Consider the following 20960-nt stretch of genomic DNA (forward strand, 5'->3'; position numbering starts at 1 on the left):
ATTTCACATAGTCTAATTGTCCAACAATTTAGCTTTCCTTTTCCTATTTATCCCTTTCTATATAATCCTGAAAGGATAATCTGGCCGAACTATTACCAACACATTGTTCCCCTTTGTCGGCTTTTTTCACTTCAAAGAAGCCGACGCCTTACACAAAATTGTCTTTTATATACCGACTTCCTTCCCCACCCCTTCAACACCAAACATATATAAACATAAAACAGCAAAATCTCACTGGCACTCTCAACACGACACGCAAGGATGGCACAATTACACAGAAGATAAACACTTTGAGTGAGTAGAAATACTTTGTTTGAATATAAAATATATTTTGCATTGTATAAATTCACTTTTCCACATCCTAAATGTAATTGTTAAATGTAAACATTGTTTGTTTACAACCCCCAGGCCCTGAAGATGATCTCAATAAAAGATCGAAACGTTGGCACGATAAAGAAAATGTTTTTCTGAAACCTACATCACACCCGACCGCATCTCACGATATCTGAATAACTATCGATTAACGGTCACTAATCTCTACACATTATACAAATTAGTTTATACCGAAAAGGCAAAAATATGTGAAGTACTATCAGGTAACCTTTACTTCCAGCATTTTTGCCATCTTCAGAGGTTGGTCTGTACCTCCCCAAGGCTTGTCTCCAGTGGGAAAAGGCAGACCAGAAGAATCGGAATTTGGTCCTACCGATCATTTTATTCTGCGGATCGGCGGTTGCCTTACCTTTTCGAATGATTTATAAATCTCTTAGCTTGCTTCATATCGGGTGCTTTTGTCCAATGCTTGAGTTTTTTCTTTCTCAAGCCCTTTTTCCATCTTACTGTTTAGCTCACTTTCTCTTGTGCCTAGTAACGGTTCCAGTCCCATGTGTGAGAGGGCCGCCCATTCAGGTGGCATTTTATTTCTACAGGAATGATTTCATCATTTTAGAACTGCACTATTGAGAAGCTTGTGGGTCCCTAAACCTCAACTTACCTAACCTAACCTGTCCCTAACCCTTCCTATGCACATTCCCCAGTAATGCAAAATCAAGGACACATAAATGGTCACAAAAAGAATTTCTGTATACAACCCAAAAACATATCACTTCATGGAAAAACATTGAAATATACGCCCATTTTTAGGTAGTTGGCTCTATTTTTTCCTTCTATAACTTCATATCCCGAAACCCATCTCAAGCATACACATTTCGTCCCTTTAAAGCCTAACTATCAAAAATATGACACGGTGCAGTATTATACAGTTAGATAACCATAACATTAAAAAGGTAGGTTAGTAGACGAATGGTTTTGTTAGGTATCTTAAGTATGAGGCTTGATTGGTCAAGTTCAGGTGGCATTTTATTTCTACAGGAGAGAATGATTTTGTCATTTTAGAACTACACTATTGAGGAGCTTGTGAGACCCTAAACCTCAACTTACCTAACCTAACCTGTCCCTAACCCTCCTATGCACATTCCCCAGTAATGCAAAATCAAGGACAAATAAATGGTCACAAAAAAGAATTTCTGTATCCAACCCAAAAACATATCACTTCATGGAAAAACATTGAAACATTGGAAATGTAGCCTAACCTGTCTTTAACCCTACTCATGCCCACTCTCTAATAATGCAAAATCAATAATACGTAAATGGTGGCACAAAAAAAATTCTATATTCAACCCAAAAACATATCACTTCATGGAGAAACATTGAATCATGGAAATGCCACCTAACCTGTCCCAAAAACCTAGCCCTATCTAACCTAACCTAACTTGTCCATAACCAAACCCTAATTTAACTAATGTACCCATAAATGATAAAGAAGAATATACCTTTCTAATTAAGCGTATTTAAGAATTATTAGATGATATTGGGATTTTTTTCTACTTTACTCAAAAAGAAAAGCTCTGATTTTTGTTTGATAAAAGTTAATTTTAATAAATTTACATTAACATGTCATACTGATATTAGGAATAAACAAAAAATATAGTACAAATTTATTGTATTTATTTTTGATTGTGATTAAAGTGATGACAACTCAAACACCATTCTGCTCACTTCGGTTAGAGGTAGTTTCCAGCCTAACTGCAAGTTTTCTTCACTTTGTATGATTAAACGAAAAAGGGACCTAAAGAGATGCAATAAATAATTATTTGAGGAGTAAAATGTTATGTATAATGGATACGCACGATCTTTTTAGTTTTCTTCCAACCACAGAGCAAGCACATTCAGAGCAGGGCATGGCTTCTTCGATTTTCACTTCTTTGGGAATGATCGCACTGTTCTTTGCTGGTATTATTATAATTGGTATTAGTTCATCTAACAAAACAATTGGCATTGTACATAAAATATTGTCTGTATTATGTTGTATGAAGTAGTTAACAAAAGATTTGTTCTCTTACTTTGAAATGACACATTTGAACTAGATTTATCTACTTCTTCTCCATTGATTAACAAATGTTTTTCCAGATCGTTTATATGCATGTTTAAGCTTGATTTTTCAAATTTGCCTGCCATAGGAATGGGAGAGTTATTTATCTTCCTTTTTCCAAAATTTTTCACTCCCCTCCCCATATATTTAGTCCAGATTGTGTAATTCTTCTCCAAATTTGCCAAATCGACATAATATTTTCTAAAGAAAAAAAATGTGTGTGTACAAAGTTTGTTAATCCAAAAAAGAATGCCCTGTTAATAAAGTATATGTTCATAGCTGAAAATTCTAACAAAATAAATTCTCCTTGACTCCTTGTACTTTTTTTATAATTCATTTTTAAATTAAATGACAAATCAATTTTATTCTGGGATTTAAAGTCCTGTTGAATAATTAATTATGAACATAACATATTTACAAAAGATTCAAGCCTGATAAAGCTATATAAAAATATATACATGTGAGAATAAAGTAACCACTAGACTGTTTTAATAGTTTTTAATAACTGAATAATAAAAAAACATCAGGACTTCAGATACAACCATATAGGGCTTCTACAAAATACTTGCATACAACACTACTTCGGTAAGACTCTAGTCTTTCTAGTTGGCTGGCACAACAGAACTGATGGAGTGTTGAAAGTAGCATCAGGAGATATTTTCCAGGACGATCTGATCAAGGATGATCCCAAGGTTCTGGATAGTGGGACAGAGGAAATAGGCTGATAGGAAATTGTAAACTGACATACATAAGAAGGAACAGGATATAAATGCAAATAGCCTGGGACTTTTCTAAGTTCACGTTGTGCCCATTTTCAACATCCCAGGTGCTAAGAGAGTTTGAAATTTTACAATTGCAGCTTGTAAGTAAGGAGGTGGGAAGGAGTCACCTGCATAAATTTAATTGAAGCAAAAGTTACACAAAAAAGTGAAGCAGAGTGACATTTAATACTCCATCTCGATCTATTCTATAAATAAGTATAGATTACTTACCCATCATTATCCACAAAATTGTTAAGTGGAGGATTATCAGATTGGTCATACAGTGGCGGTGACCTGAAAGACAACGCAAATCTTTTTTCACAAATATCCAAAGTGTATTAAGTTAAAACTGATTAGTATCTTTTTCTCTTATTTTCTTTGTGCCAGTTTTGATTTTTTAAAAATATAAGAAACTTATATTATTATTCTAATACTACACAAGTGATAACTTAACTTTAGGTAACCTAGGTATTTTATCATCCCATTACAACACAAAATAAATTATAATAAAGTGATGAATAGACATAATGCTGCCAAAGAAGGGTTAGAAAATTTGGCTTCACATCCGTAAGACCGCCACAACTACACACACCAGAGAGTGTGCTAAAGATAGAGTTGGAAATATGATTTGAGAAAGAAAAACACTCCTCTTTCCAAATGGAAGGTGAAAACCCTTTTAACTATCATCTAAAGAAAATTAGCAAAGCATAGAAACATGCCAGCTCTGTCAAGTAAAATAAGAGTCATTGGTTGTGAATATGAGGCAATAGCCGGCATACAGTATCACACTTTAGTATGGCAATTCTTACACCTATGGAAGTGATAAATGCACTAAGAGGCATCGAGGAACCAAGGAGGAGCCCCTCTAGCCACAGTTTTGTTTCATGTGGAATTGCTAATCATTCCCATCAGAGGAATTCTGTCTTCGGTAGAGGAAGCTGATAACTGCACCACCGAACCAACAGGCTCACTCTAAGTACCCTCCACGGTCTCACCACTAAGCCACTGAATCCTTTACCCATGTAGCGCACTGGTGGGCATGTAACTTTTCACTATGCCTACATGACAATTAATTAAGGCTTTTAGTTGAGATGCAAAAAAGTTAATGGCACGAGCGGGATTCGAACCCACGATCTTCGGCTAGATACGCCGCTGCTCTACCACTTGAGCTATCGTGACCTCGATCCACTCGGACATCAACTTTCTATCTCAACCCCACCTTATGAATTTTCCCTCCTTTTTGCCATTTTTCAAATGTCGTGTAATCGGTTTTGATTCTTGACGACAATTGAAATGGCGATGGAGAGCTTTGGTGAAGTGTACTTCATTTTTTAAATCATTAATTCACTACTTTCGTGGTCTGCTTGACCAATTAATACATGACAATTAATTAAGGCTTTTAGTTGAGATGAAAAATGGCAAAAGGAGAGAAAACTCATAAGGTGGGGTTGAGGTAGGAAGTTGATGTCCGAGTGGATCGAGGTCACGATAGCTCAAGTGGTAGAGCAGCGGCGTATCAAGCCGAAGATCGTGGGTTCGAATCCCACTCGTGCCATTAACTTTTTTGCATCTCAACTAAAAGACTTAATTAATTGTCATGTATTAATTGGTCAAGCGGACCACAAAAGTATTGAACTATGCCTACAGTTCAGTTGGTCAAGCACTCTCCCCAGCCTTTGAAGACAGGATCTGCTACCCTGACCCATCTGTGTTACTAATTGCACACCCACAGTGCGCCGTCCGCTTTTGCTTTATAGAGTTTGCAATGCTCTCAATGCTGCACTTTTTTTTTCTTTTTCTTTTTTTTTTAAGGAAAAATACAGGAGGACCAGGATTGGGAAAGGGAGTGCCCAAGAACGCAAGGCTCACCTTTTCAAATTTCAAAATTCAATCACCCCACGCCCCAAGCACAATATATGGGGTCCCACAATATATATCCCCCCACCAATTTATGGGGTATGGTTCCTCTGGGTGGATAGGCCTATGTACAGTGGAGAGAAGGTGTTAAAAAAATAAAAATAAAAAATATTAGCGAACACAGATGTTAAATAAATATGGCTGTTTAAAATATTAACTTTGTTTTTAATTGTTTCATTATTAAAAAGAATTGTTTCTTTTGAAAGGTCTTGGTTTCTTTTTTATGTAGAGCAGATACAACCAATTGTTTAAAAAAATTAAATTAATATATTTTGAAGCAGCCATCCATTTTTCAGCATACAAAATATATGTAAGGCATGTTACTCACTCGATGTAGTAATCGTCATTTGGCTTGCAAAATGCTTGGTGGTTATCAAAGAAAATATATGGAGACGCAGTTCTGAAAAGCCATGTCAAATATTTCAGTGAAATCCCAATATAACAAGGGTTAACATAATCATTAATAATTTAAAAGTTAAACTAAATGCTTACTCTAATGATTTTGAAACAATGCAAGTTACAGTACAATACAATATTTAAACTTAAAAAATTAAATCAAGATTTCTTGTCAACTTCTAAACAATAAACCTCAAACGTAAAAGATTGAAATATTAATAATTAATGACAAATAATCTGTTAATATACAATGTTAATATACAAAATAATAATAATAATGCTTTATTTGTCACAATGCAAATAAAAGGATAACTCTTCAATTTAAGCACAGAACTCAGAAAATTTTGTCTGCAAAGGTCAATGAATTCGTCAATGAAACCTTAATAAAAAAGAAAATTAAAGTAAAGAACTTAGAACATAAAAAGTAAAGCCAAAAATTGAAATAATATGGTATTTTTGTTGTAACAAACCTGTATTGCCATGTCTACAGGGTGTCATTTTTTGACGCACCATTGGAAAATCAACGTGGGTGCGTTTAAATCTGACACAAGGCCTATTTCTTTTGATTTTAACATTAAAAAAAGGAAGTGAGTCTATTTTCGGTGCACCATAGAAAAATCAACGTTGGTGCGTCTACTTATGACTCGGCACATTTTATTTTGTTAGTCTCGTACCAAAAAATAGGCGAGTCACTTTTTGACGCACCATTCGTTACAAATTCGTTTTAGTAGGTTGGAAGGAAAATAAACGAAACCAATATTATGAAAACATTATTCAAACACAATGTAAAAATTTAAAAAAAAATTCTTCACAAATTAATTTGATTAGGGTTTAAGAATATTTTTTTCTGGTAAAGTAAAAAAATTAAATAAATGTAACAATCTCCTTTGTTAGCAAACCAAAAATGTTCAAAATCATTATAATAATTGTTCGAACATACCTCCATTTGCTGCAACACAATAGCCTAGTCTATCGTAAAACGATGATTGGACGAAAAAACACTCTTAAACCTTAATCAAATTAATGTGTGAAGAATTTTTTTTTTTAATTTTTACATTGTGTTTGAATGTTTTAATAATATTGGTTTCGTTTATTTTCCTTCCAACCTATTAAAACTAATTTTTAACGAATGGTGTGTCGAAAAGTGACTCGCCTATTTTTTGGTACGAGACTAACAAAATAAAATGTGCCGAGTCATAATTAGACGCACCAACGTTGATATTCCTATGGTGCACTGAAAATTGGCTCACTTTCTTTTATTAACATATTAATCAAAGGAAATAAGCCTCGAGTCAGATTTAAACGCACCCACGTTGATTTTCCAATGGTGCGTCAAAAAATGACTCACCCTGTATAATATTTTATAAGTGGGATTAGTTAGAGAGTTTAGCTTAATAATTGATACACTTCTAGAAAAGGAAAATGTTGCTTAGGTGGAGCAGACAAATTTCTTCCAACATAGAGCATTCAGCAAAGAATGAAATCCTCTCTGACCATAGCATTATACAAAAAGTCATCCAAGAGGTGTAATTTAATCATATTAGCTCACACCTCATTTTAAAAAACTACCGCAAATCACCCAAATTCTGAAATGAGAATAAGAAAAAACTGGCGATAAAGTAAAATTACTAGGAGAATCAAATAGGCTAAACTCGGCACATGATTCTATGTATGTACATACGTATGTGGATTTGAGCATACATAAATCCAAATCCAAATCCAATAAGGTAAGATCAAAATTTTATTCAGCGGGTTGAACCAATTCATGATTAGTAATTAAATATGAGGCATGACTAATTTAGTCACAATATAGTTAGTCATGACTAAATTTTGATAAATCATGTTCAAATGGGTGCTCAAAAAATGAAAAATATACAACTTCATCACTTTTAAAAAATTTTCTAACAGAAATTTATTTCGTCAAAACGAAAATCCTTCAACACCTTATTTAACAAAATCAATCTTCCAATTATAAGTAAAACTACGTTGTTATGAAAATCCAAAAAATAATGATAATAATAATAAAATAAAATAAATCTTAGAACAAGCTACGCTTTGAAAAGTAAATGTTTACATAACCGATTAATGGAAAAAGTATCTCTTTGAATTAAAATTTATTCCACTTGAAAGGAGAGATTTCTACATTATTTGGAAAATACACCATCTAGGTGTCTTGAATGTAATAAAATAAACATGTAGAATAATTATGTAACTTTGGTTTTTGTTTATGATAACACTTTTTGAATGTTGGCCTTGAGCACGACTCTCATCTCAAAATTTTTATCCAGAGTCTGTTGGATTTTGGTAAGTTGGTCATTGTAGCCAGAGTTGGGCAAAATCTAACTACTTTAATCATGATTAAGAATTTTGATTGAAGTTTAATCATGACTGAACTAGTCATGGGTAAATTAATCATTGTATGATTTAGTCATACCTCATGATTGAATTAATCATGACTAAATCACATAATGATTAATTTACTCACTAATTGATGGTAGAGCAAGCCTCACAGACTCTTGATGTCGTGCACAGATTAGGCCTCAAAAATCACCCATCACGGATGTTGGAGTCCGGTGTCGGACTCGGCCTTATCGTCCCAGCTGTCGAGGTTGGGTGCCAGGGGCTACCAACAGCTAGGTCAATTTAGCACCAAACACAAGTAGTTTCTTAAATCCAACCCATTACGGTCTCACTCATTCTTAAATACATTCTTTCCTATTTACATACCATTCATTCAAATAGAGTGGTGGAGTACTCAATATTCCTCCATTACCCTTTACACCTATTATATAACTAACCTAACTGAGGGTCAAAGGGATACTCAATATTCCGCCATCGGCCCTCTCACACTGCACATTCACCCTAATAAATACATTCATTCTCAACGCATTCTAGGTACTACCATTATGAACTATCATTGCTATATGTAGTAAATAACCCTGTTTCCTCCAAGAATCGGAAGAGGGGACCCAGATACTCGCTGCTGTGCTCAAGCACGATTCTCATATCGAGTGGTCTTCCTACACACTCCTTACATGGAGCCAAGGAATGAACGCATGCCCACAACACTAAAAATACCGAAATGCCGAAATTCATCTGACATCTGTCAGAAAACTGAGACCTACCGAATTTCAGAATCATCGCTGTGTAGACCACATAGAGAAATCTCAGCATTTATTCTTGATGTGGCTGCTTAGACTATCCAAAAGAGCAATTGTCTTATTTTTTAAGATTGACAGGGTAATTTTTGTAATGAATATTAATAGAAAGAAGTATAACATTATCATATTAATGAATTGTTACGCCAAGAGTTGTTGTCAAGTATTACATCAAACATATCTTTCAAAATCATTTTTATCAGGCAATTCCTTTTTAATTGAAAGTACTTAAGTAAGCTTGAGATTTCTATAAGATAGTTTTATATTTGCTTCAGCAATACATGTATTAAAATTAGTGCAATACAAAAAGCATGACCCTTGCACAAAATGTTTTATTAATGTTACATATAAAATCAAAAATGTTTAATTTTTTAAATCTAATTGCACCTATCACCATTTTGAAAAGTCTTTTATTCGAAAAAATTAAATTGCACTATTACTTACATATTCAATAATAAAGTTGAATATCAGTTTCTCATTAAAAGAAAATCATTTAATTGCCAGGCTTTGATACCAGTACAAACCTAGCAAATAAACGACTCTCTTTTATTAAGAGCAGCCTTTTCTTCATTTTGTGCATTGCTTATTAGTAATTACTATCTAATTTCATGGAAAATAAAAAAAAGCATAATTTCTTAATGTACAATAGTATCAAGATTATTGTTATTAAAATGTGTAACTATTAAACAATAATATAAATGTTACAGGATTACTGTCGTATAGAATATCTTTAAAAATTTATTATCTTGCTATTAGCGATCAGTGGAACGATTTAAAGCTCAACAAGATAAACATTTCGACATGCTTTATTAGGAAAATTTAAATAAATATATATAAAAACAAACCTGAACATGGGAGAATTTGTTTCTTTCATCTCTCAACTTTTAGACTTATCCATCTACTTTGATACTAAGCTATTTTACATCCTAGAAGCCTGGTCAAGGTGTGAGAATGATAGATGAATCATAGAAATGAACATTTGATAAACAAAAGATAAAATATTTTGAATAGTTTTTAAAATTAATAGTCTTTCTCACAGTCGACAGTTTGTATTTCAGCCATATGAATCATCTACACAATAGCAATAGTGTTATTCTAAATAGATTAAATTCTAAAGCAATCCTGGTCTTTAAATATTAAAACACCTACCTAATTTTGATTTATAATCAGTTTATAATCATTTGACCTTGGTATTATTTTTTAAAAATGGGAGAATGCGGTGGTCAACTCTTGCTAGCAGTTCTGGGTTGGAATCTCGACATAGCTCTTGGAATTTTAATTAATAATAATTTGGAAAAATATTGTAAAATGGTTATAACCCCTCACCACAGGTAGGGATCCCTTGACTCTTTCACTACTGATGGAAAACGCCATGGTATTGCTTTATAGGTGGTGTTGTGACAGAGGTTTATCAATTAATCCTGCTAAACTAGAATTGATAGTGTTTAGCAGGAGAAGAACATTAGGTAATTTTAAAAACCCTAAATTAAAGTTAGTGGATTCCATCAAATTCCTTCGTGTGACACTTGACAGGAAACTTGATTGGAAAGGTCATATTAATAACATATACAGGAAAGGCACCATATCAATGGTACAATGTAGGAGAATTGTTGGTAAAACATGGGGCATCAANTTGAGCACGACTCTCATCTCAAAATTTTTATCCAGAGTCTGTTGGATTTTGGTAAGTTGGTCATTGTAGCCAGAGTTGGGCAAAATCTAACTACTTCAATCATGATTAAGAATTTTGATTGAAGTTTATTCATGATTGAATTAGTCATGGGTAAATTAATCATTGTATGATTTAGTCATACCTCATGATTGAATTAATTATGACTAAATCACATAATGATTAGTTTACTCATGACTAATTCAATCATGATTAAACTTGAATCAAAATTCTTAATCGTGTTTGAATTAGTTAGATTTTGCCCAACTCTGATTGGGCCGCATAGGTCGGTATGCACTAGCTCTAAAGGGTTTCTGTGCTCTACATTTACTTCTTTTGAATGATAATCTGACATCCTCCTTTTCTGTACATACCTCACCCGGATCATCGCATACGGTGAGTTTATCAATACCATGGGTCATGTCTTGTAACATAGTTATACTCTTTCTGTTCAGGTGTCCCAGACATCTATGTAATAAATAAATTTTAAAAAATAGGGTGGAAACCAACTTATAAATTATATTGAATTTCATTTGTAAGAACAAATTCTCAACTTTCTGTAGTATGATAATAAATAAAATTAATATTCCTAACCACCACTATTGTTGTTATGCATTAATGTCATATTTTGTTAAAATAAAAGTAGTTCATTGTGGAAAATAACATTTTTAGACAAAGAAGGGTAATTGTAAAATTTAGATGTTTACAGACTTTGTTTGCCTAGTGTATAAATAAATAAATAAAAAATTGGCTTTCAGTTCATCTATCATTTCGTGACGTCATTGAGGAAACGACAATGCCAGTCGGAAACGATAGTTTCCAAAAAGTAGGGAAATGTCAAATAACGGCATTAAATAATTAATAAGGATTTTCTTTTTGACGGAAAAAGTTTTTCCGTTTGTCGGCGGTTTTCCGATGATCGGTGGAAAGGCCGAATCGAGGGCGATCGAGTGAACAGGGAAGGAATGTCGTACGTTAACCTGATTGTGTCTGGATTTCGGATTGTTCGCGTTTCCCTGGAGGCTGTTTATCCGACTGGGCGTGATTCCGAGGGCCGTTTCTCGTCTTCTATATATTTCCAGACGGGATTTTCCATGATTTCCAGATTTTCCGACTCGGCCGGAAACCGGGGAAAGCGTTTTCCTCTTCGACGAAACGGCCTCTCCGCCTCGGGGTGAAAGTTGTTTTGACTGAGTCTCAACTCAAGTCCCCACTCGGAAGTGAGTAGTATTTATTGTCCAACGTTTTTACAGTGGAAAACGACCACATTTCAAGGAAAACTACATCCTCCCCCGGACGAATAACCGTCCAATTTTCAATATCAAAGTCGAACCTAGATGTAAACACAACGAATCAACCCTTTTTTTTTCACTTTTTTTCAAACAAAACGACCCTTTTCTTAACTTAGTCCACGTCCGGAGCAAAGTTACACATTGATTTCGTGTTGAAAACTAGTTTTCCGTCGAGCTATGACTGCGAGGTAGTGACAGCTAATGACATTCCATCATCCGACCAGCACCCAGTTGCCACCCAAAAACCCGACTCCGTTAGTATATCATAATTTTATTTCATAATAATGTCATCCTGACGTTGAGGAGACTCAATCGGAAGTATAAAAGTCCCTTTGCATTTAAGGCAAACATAAAAATATACGTTTTGTCAGGCTGAATCTCAGTTGACATTAGAGGCAGTTGAGTGAAAACAATTTTTTTTCTTTAAACTAACATCGCAACTTAGATCGTGTTAAAGGTATTTTAGGATTTTCATAAAAGTAAATATCACCACAGACTCATTCACACCAACAGAGCGATCAGGGATGATAAAACTCGTGACAGTGCAACTGGCAGACTCATGAACGTTTCATAACGTTAACTTGGATAGGTGGACTAAAATAATCAGAAGCGATTGAAATATAGCTGCAAATCGGGTTGGGATTTTTTGTTCATGGTAAACCAGTTGTGTAGTTGCTGGTAGGTTATTCATCCCTGATCATTGTCTTAAGTCTAGTAGAGTAAGAATCATCTTCAGAAGATGAGTGCGATTGACCTGGGTTGATCAAAACAATTTGACTCATGAACATTTCACAACCCAATTGTTAACTTTGTGCCAAAATGTGTAATGGCAGATCAAAACAGCGAGGTTACGAAGCTTCAAATTGGGTTGAGATATTTTGCCCATGAGTATGCCAGTTGTACATTTGTTATCAGTTTCATCAATGCTGATCATTGTCTTATGTCTAGTTGAGTAAGAATCATCTTCAGAAGAGTATGATCGACCTGTGTTGATCACAAAATGATTTTGTCTCATGTGCAGTTCACAACAGAATCTGCCCAAATGTGTCTGACAGATCAAAACAGCGAGGGTGGCAGACTAAAATGATTAGAAGCGCTCAAAATTCAGCTTCAAATTGTGTTGGGATATTTTGTCGATGAGTCTGCCAGTTGTACATTTGTTATCAGTTTCATCAATGCTGATCATTGTCTTATGTCTAGTTGAGTAAGAATCATCTTCAGAAGAGTATGATCGACCTGTGTTGATCACAAAATGATTTTGTCTCATGTGCAGTTCACAACAGAATCTGCCCAAATGTGTCTGACAGATCAAAACAGCGAGGGTGGCAGACTAAAATGATTAGAAGCGCTCAAAATTCAGCTTCAAATTGTGTTGGGATATTTTGTCGATGAGTCTGCCAGTTGTACATTTGTTAGCAGTTTCATCAACTCTGATCATTGTTTTATGTCTAGTCAAGTAAGAATCATCTTCAGATGAGTGTGATCGACCTTTGTCGATCACAAAACGATTTGACTCATGAACAGTTCACAACACAATCTTAAACTTTATTCCAAAATGTGTCTGACAATCTAAAAAGCGATGATAGGTGGTCTAGAATAATCAGAAGCGATTGAAATACAGCTTCAAATTGGTTTATGAACTGTACATGAGCCTATCACTCGTATATTTGTGAGTAGAATCCCACCAGATCATTACTGATCATCTTGGTCAGTGACAGACCAGCATAACAAGGATAGCATTTCCACGAATGTCGGTAACGACCACAAAACAATAATTATATAAATTATAAATAAAAATAGTTACAGGACTGCTGTTAAATTTTGTTCAACTTACAGATCAATTAACAAAATTTAATTGTGGCATATTTCTATTGCAAATTTTTTAGTGAGATAAGGTGAACCTGTGCTTCATAATTTCTAATTATGTTTTGGCATTTTGGCCATCTTTCAGTGTATAATACAGATCATTCGTGGTAGCATGGTTCATTTGTCTTTTTATTCCTAAAAATAAGTTTGAGTAAAAAGTAAAATTATTATTATCAATTAATTAAGGTTTTAAGTTGAGATAAAAAAAGTCAGTGTCACGAGCAGGATTCGAGCCCACGACCTTCGGCTTGATACGCCGCTACTCTACCACTTGAGCTATTGTGACCTTGATCTCCTTGGGCACTAACTTTCCATCTCGACCACACATTTTGAATTTTCCCTCCTTTTTGCCATTTTTCAAGCAGTGACTTTTTTATCTCAACTTAAAACTTTAATTAATTGAATGATATTAATTGGTCAAGCGGACCACGAAAAATAGTGAATTATTATTATTGTATTAATTATTTATTATTTTTTAGAAATATTGCATGGTGTTGAACAATGCATCCAGTGAGGAGAAGGAAAAAGAGGCCAAACTATGGTGTACGCACTGTTGAAGTGAAACGGGGCCAAAATGGTTTTGGTTTCACAATATCAGGTCAACACCCTTGCATTCTGAGCTGCATTGTCGCTGGAAGCCCTGCCGAAAATGCCGGCCTTCGAGCTGGTGACTACCTCGTTGCAGTCGAAGGACAGAGCGTCAGCAAAGTGCCGCACGACGACGTTGTGAGATTAATCGGATGTTCAAATGGTGTTTTGAAACTGCAAATCGCCGAGAATTATTACTCAGACAGTTCGGATGACGATATACTGGTGGCAGCTAGGCAGAAGCCGAAATATCCACACAAATACCGTCTGAATGGCAGGAACGATGCCACTCTGCATAACAGGCTGGGCAAAGTGGTTAGGGACCTACGTTCGGGTGGGGCGTATGAAGAACATCTTTCTCTACCCTATCCGTTCTCGCCACCAAGAAGCAAGAAACACATCCCGGATGAATGGAAACTAGGCAATCACATCCCGCCTCCGGTTTCCAGGTTCCGAATTCCTAATTCCGCCGACCTGGAAGCGCCAAATCAAGTCGAACAACATGTATTTCGTGCTGTGGTTGGATATGTTGGGACGATCGAGATGCCGAGAAAACTTCCACCAGGATCTCGATTGCAGGTATATTTCAATATTGTTTTTATCCCCACACTTTTTTCTGCAACAATTAAGTTTAGTAATATTACATTTATTTACTATTGGATTATTAAATGCATTTAGCCTCTACAATTTTTCCTGTGACTTTTTGTTTGGTGTAATTTTTAGTAAACTATGTGGTGATAATAAGTTCTTTTTTCTTTCATTTGCTTAGTGATTCATTTATTTTTGTAGCAATCATGCCAAATTTGTATGATGGCTGTGAAAGCTTTATCATTCACAAAAGCAACTTCAATTTTTTTTCCAATTTTACTGATAATGGTGTTTTACTGATAATGTTGAAGAAAAGATCAGTTGCATAGTCATTTGCAGGCAAAAACAAAAAGCCAACAATTTGTGAAAATCATAATTTATATATGTATCATCTATGAATTTAATTATAATAATAAGTGGGAAGTTTATGGGCCAACAAACAGCTGAGGTCATCGCCGGCCCTCTACGTGTTTTCCATCTTTTTCTTTTCTTTCGCGCATATTTTGTTTTAAACTGCAGCCATTTGAGCATCTCGATCTGGTTACTGACTCTCTGATTTCAGATATATACTACGTTGATATTCTAGAATGCTAGTCTCTCGTTTGTACCTCAGGTTGTCAAATACAGAATAAAAACAAAACATACAATACATATATATACATCACCACAAACATAAATGTCTGGTCACACTCATTCCCCCAGAGTACTCGATATTCCTCGGGGCGGGGAAAGCAACCCCTTCCTTTCACGCTAATAAATTACTTTTACTCTCCAGACGTCATATACTCACCCCAGAGTACTTGATATTCCTCGGGGCGGGGTTATAAACAGCCCCTTCCTTTCACGCTAATAAATTACATTCATTCCGATAAATTAACACAAACACAACACTCGATAGAAACATAGAGGTCTGGTCAGTTTCACTCCCCCAAATTTAATTATAATCATTAATTAATGGTCACTAAATACTATAAATAATGCATAATGTTCCAGATTGTTCGAGGATGTATTAAAAAGCTTCGAGCAGAAAAACGTCCGCATACGCCAGTGTTGATGACTGTTATGACGCATAGTTTAAGACTCACAAATGGTGCCGGAATCACGTTAGCTGTTTATCCAGGTGATAGGGTTACATTTTGTGGAGCGAGTTCAGATAAAGACCGTAAACATTTTGGAGTTGTGACCACTGCAACGGGAGAAGATCCGTCAAGTTCTTGCCATATTTTTGCCGTCGACGCACGGCCACATTCGAACCATTTCAAACGTGCCAAAATTTTTAAATTAGAATGTAAAGTGGATCCCGGTTCTGGAATTTGTACAGAGTTTCCAGTCACATGCGACCCGATTATTGCCGTCATCAAAGGATTTTACGAAACAAGTGCCAGTGTTGAAGAGCCTGTCGTGGCAAATTCACCCCAGCCGAGTAACGACAGTACAACAACTACTAGCAACAGTGATTCAGGAATTGGCTTTCGCGATGACTGCGGTAACCAGTCAGATCGTATTCTAGTTGTAGATGTACAGAATCATAGGCTACACATACAGGAAGTCGACAAAGGTGGAAACTGTGCTGACAAAGTAACGGTCCACACTTTACCCAACGTCACTGCGACCAGCAGTAGGAGTCGGTCTCCCTTGAGCACAGGATCAGAGGGCCCAGAAAGACCTGGTTTTCTTGAAGACATGAGTGTCAGTTCTGAAACGACAAAAAGCCCTGAAGTGACAATTATACAAAAAAGTAAGCAAAATTCGAGGATGGAAGCAAGCGCTCAGTCAGTTGATGATATGAGCATCAGCTCAGCACGAAGCCACGACGCTATTAGTGGTCTTCCTTATAAACTGAATCATAAAATGTACAGCATATCACCACCTACATCACAAAGTCTTGAAGACTTAAAAGAAACAACTATGGATAACACGATATCAAGAAGCCTGCATCCCCATTCAGGCAGCCTTCAAGATCTCCGTTCATTCAACTTGGACTGCTTTGAAAGATCTGTCGTAGCTCACACTCTTGTAAGTACATCATTACTTTATATTTTATTCATAATTAATGGGAGAATGACTTTTTAAAAGAGTTTAAACATTATTTTTAAAAGAAATTATAAGTAATTAACACTGCTTAGAACTAACAACTCAGTAATTAAAAATAAAATAATTTCAACAATTTAACTTTTGTTGCTTTTGACATTTTTTTATGTGATGACCCATCAATATACGGTTATTAGATGTTGGTTCGTCTCTGATGTGCCTATTTCCACAATTGCAAGTGTCTGGGCACTTTCTAACTAGTATCATAGTGGGAGCCTTATTGAAAAATTAATAATAAACATCTTACTTGCAGACAAGTGGGGTGAAATTTAATAAAATCTAGGTGTTAAATGAGTACTATGGACTGTGATGAATGTTATTTTTATTGATTTTTAGAGAGTTTCAAGTATGGATTAAATCACATATGATATCAAACAAAATTAGGCAGATTATGATGCTCATTTTGTACAAATAACCAAGAAAAATTACATTGATTATAGAGGATTTTATGTGGAAGAAAAAATTCAGAGGCTATTCTATAGCATCTCTCATGAAATTACATAGACTGTTCTTTACATACAATTTACCAGTCCTAATTCATCTACAAATTTTATTATTTGCCATGGTTTGTTCATTCCAAAACATTTTCTTCTTCTGAGGCATGTAGCACCACAGTCTGATATTCATTTCTTTTGCGTACACATTCATTTATGATAACCTTTTTTGACAAATAAACTTGCCTTGATCTGTCTCGTCCTCTCAAAAATTTTCATATTTTCATTTCAAATCTTGCAAGATTATTGATTGCCTGCGCCCAGTCAGAGAGTTGGTACCGCTTAGTACTTCTGAGCTTATCTCTATTCCGAAAAGGCTTTTAGCAGTGTTTATTCTTATCAGGCAGAAGAGCCCTGTCAAAAGTACTGTAGGGAACTAATTAACAACCTTCGTTAATTTCAAATGTACCCTTTTTAATTTGATATTAACCTTTGTTAATTTCATATAAACCTTCTTTAATTTCAAATTAACCCTTTTTAATTTTATATTAACCTTTGTTAATTTCATATAAACCTTTTTCAAATTTACCCTTTTTAATTTGATATTAACCTTTGTTAATTTCAAATTAACCCTTTTTAATTTGATATTAACCTTTGTTAATTTCATATAAACCTTCGTTAATTTCAAATTTACCCTTTTTAATTTGATATTAACCTTTGTTAATTTCAAATTAACCCTTTTTAATTTCAAATTTACCCTTTTTAATTTGATATTAACCTTTGTTAATTTCAAATTAACCCTTTTTACTTTTATATTAACCTTTGTTAATTTCATATAAACCTTTGTTAATTTCAAATTAACCTTTTTTAATTTCAAATTAATCTTTGTTAATTTCAAATCGAACTTTGTTATTTTCATATCGTAACTCTTTTAAACTCCAAATGAACAATTTTTATTTCAAATTGACTGTTTTTACCTTCAAATTAACCCTTTTAAACTTATGATTAACCGTTTTTGTTTCCAAATTAACCCTTTTTAATTTCAAATTAACCTTTTCTGTAAAGTAATAATGTAGGTTCTATGTAAAATACCACATGAAAATTAGGTACAATTAAGATTAAAAGTTCGACAAAATTAAATATAAAAATGAAGGATTTTTTTTTAAATTGAAGAACTATTACAAAATATAAAACACCACATAAAAATTAATCACAACGACAAACAAAAGTTATACCAAATTAAACATAAAAACAAATAATTGGTTCTTGTATTAATTCCAAATTTTTAAAATATAAAATAATAATGGTTCTTTAAAATAATTATTTTATATTTCAAAATATCTCATTTATTAGAAAAATCATTTGTTTTTGTGTTTAATTTTAATTATAATTAATTTTTATAAGGCGTAATAAGACCCCAATCATTCTTATGAAGGGTTTTATTTAAAATTAAAAATGGTTAAAAAAGTTTAAGTTAAAGAGGGTTAATTTAAAATTAAAAAGGACAAATTTGAAATTAAAAATGGTAAATCTGATGTTTAAAAGGGTTAATTTGAAAATAAAAATGGCATATCTAATTTTTAAAAGGGTTATTTTAAATTAAAAATTTGTCCGTTTATTTAGTCAATTTGAAATTGCAAAAGGTTAATTTAACGTAAAAAATCTATGTCGTTATAGCTCACTATCATATCAACTATGGCTGCTGTTTTTATTATCCTGTGAATGACATTGCCAAAAAAAATGTAGCAGGAAACTTTGGCATGTATACTACAATAAAATTTAAGAACAATCTTTCAAAATAGAAATGATGAATGGTGGAGTGAGTGCGGTGTTCAATCCTGTTTAAAAAGGTAGTTCCTACTCACAGTAAGTATGATCACTTACTGTGTGTAGGAACTATCTTAAAATTCTTTGAAAAAATTTTTTTTCTTCACTTGAAACCCCTCTGCGCGCTGGTGTCTGGTTTTCCATACCAGCCTAATTATTATTTTGTTTAAGCAGATTATGAAGACCCATGTTTGTTGCATACTTTTACAATCTCGTTAAAACGTAAATGTTTTGATATGTTAATTAATTTCTCTGTCTTTGTTGAAAAAGTGATTACAAAACGGAAACCTTGGGCGCTTTTGACTCCAGTCGGATGTACAATAGTGTATGTCGAAATTCCTTTGTTTCCTCACATCTTTTTTTTTTATCGGATACGAAGGAATTTAATAACTGTTCATTTGATTTCGCTAACTCCCCGTGGGCCAAGGAAGTGATTTATTAGACAATTAAGGTGGAGAACTTTAGAAAGTGGACCTCCCCCACCTTGAGATCGTCCATCGTACCTTTCTCTCAAGAGTTCACATAGCCAAGTTCGGGCGAAAAGGGGTTCGCGAATAGTACGAAATCCTCGGAAATTCCGCTCCGATTCCGGCCAGTTGTAGTTAGCCACGGGTCCGACGGCTACTTTTAAATGCTTAGCAGGCAGAAATCCCGTTCGCTCGTGTTAAAACGGAAAAAAGACGTTTCTTAGCAAAGGAAAGTCGGCACATTTCAGTCCGACGTGTCTGTCGTATTGTGTTTCGGGCAGGATGAAAATGTACTTGAGCGATGGAGCTATCATGTGTGACTATTTCGACTACGGAATTTTATATCCAGCTTTTCATTGCGTGAGTAGATTTTCACATTTTACTCTTCTTTCTACGATTTTATACTTCTCGAGAAGAATCTCTTATCGGCGGGGCTCCTTTTTTTTGACGTTTTGAAATAGCGTTAGACCGTCTGTTTTTTAATTTGACCTTCCTGAACATTCTTGGCAGGTGGATTTAGAGGACCGCCAACCTCAGCCTGAATACCAAAAACAGGCATAATTTTGACACACTGCATCAAAAATCTAAAATTCCAATTGAAAAAACAATACAAAATATATCACATAATAAGAAACTTGTTATCGATTAATTTATAATTGTGGACGTTGATTCGGTAATTTGGTCATTAACGACCATTTGCTGACTCAGACTGCCTGGTGTGTCGAACGTATAAAATGTCCCGGTTCAACATAAAACGCACTAGACGATCACTGATGATGACTAAATGGTAAAACGCGTCTGGCAAGACAACGATGATAGGCAGACCAAAATGATCCGTAATGACCAAATTTCTGGTTCTCCACCCCTGAGAACACTGATAAATCTATAGAAATGTCTCCTTTATGGTCAAAATTAATCTAGGTTTTTGCTATATAAGGATCTTAATATCAATCAATCTTTCTTTTGAACATAGCAAAAAGTTAATTTGCCTCAATTATAATCACACAAGAGTCAACAGTTCTGACAAGTGCTCCCTCTGCAACAGGCAGGAACGAGAAGATGGTTTTCAGTTTTTAGCAGAATGCCCAGTTTAGCGGAATTCCGAGTACTGCATATAGGCTTGCCCACGTTGACAAGAGAGCACCTAATCTCTTTGTTAAATAGCCCTGAGTGCTTAAATTTAGTAAATTTCGCGATGGAAGCCTGGAACTACAGAAAAGAACTAGTTTTATTTCAATTATTAAATGCTTATTGTACATATAAAAGACACCCTGGTTATTATGTGCATAAGTGTATGTAAATACACATAGGTATTGTTTACATAGTTATTTTATTTTACTTATATAGTTTTTCTCTCTTTTGTTTATTCCTTGAGAGCAAATTTTTAGTCTTGTTTTGTTTGTTTATTAAAAATTTATAGTTCAACTCCGGCAGATAGTGGATAACCATCGCTTGTTATATGCTTTTTTTCTCTT

The 20960-nt window shown here is 34.4% G+C and overlaps 2 protein-coding genes across 5 annotated transcripts in view; one reads left to right on the forward strand and one right to left on the reverse strand.

Moving 5' to 3' along the window:
* Window positions 1–1967: 1967 nt before the first annotated feature.
* On the reverse strand, window positions 1968–9588 carry LOC106666594. Its single transcript, XM_014393879.1, has 6 exons — window positions 9509–9588; window positions 5438–5509; window positions 3424–3486; window positions 2403–2632; window positions 2190–2319; window positions 1968–2128 (listed from the first exon to the last, which is right to left on the reverse strand). Exons 1-6 carry the CDS (start codon window positions 9535–9537, stop codon window positions 2023–2025), a joined length of 630 nt encoding a protein of 209 aa, XP_014249365.1. The 5' UTR covers window positions 9538–9588; the 3' UTR covers window positions 1968–2022.
* Window positions 9589–11290: 1702 nt separating this feature from the next.
* The window catches only part of LOC106666617 (regulator of G-protein signaling loco), a 37171-nt gene continuing 27501 nt past the window's right edge, over window positions 11291–20960 (forward strand). For 2 of the 4 annotated variants that reach the window (XM_014393917.2, XM_014393920.2), the window contains exons 1-3: window positions 11291–11552; window positions 13970–14657; window positions 15660–16682. In XM_014393917.2, coding sequence (XP_014249403.1) covers window positions 13992–14657; window positions 15660–16682 — 1689 coding nt within the window. In that variant the 5' untranslated portion in view covers window positions 11291–11552; window positions 13970–13991. Of the gene's footprint in view, window positions 11879–13969; window positions 14658–15659; window positions 16683–20960 lie in introns of all 4 variants that reach the window. The other 2 variants (XM_014393918.2, XM_014393919.2) reach the window with 2 other exon arrangements.

This window comes from Cimex lectularius, unplaced genomic scaffold, assembly GCF_000648675.2.
Source record: "Cimex lectularius strain Harlan isolate CLEC.00 unplaced genomic scaffold, Clec_2.1 scaffold173, whole genome shotgun sequence".
NCBI lineage: Eukaryota > Metazoa > Arthropoda > Insecta > Hemiptera > Cimicidae > Cimex > Cimex lectularius.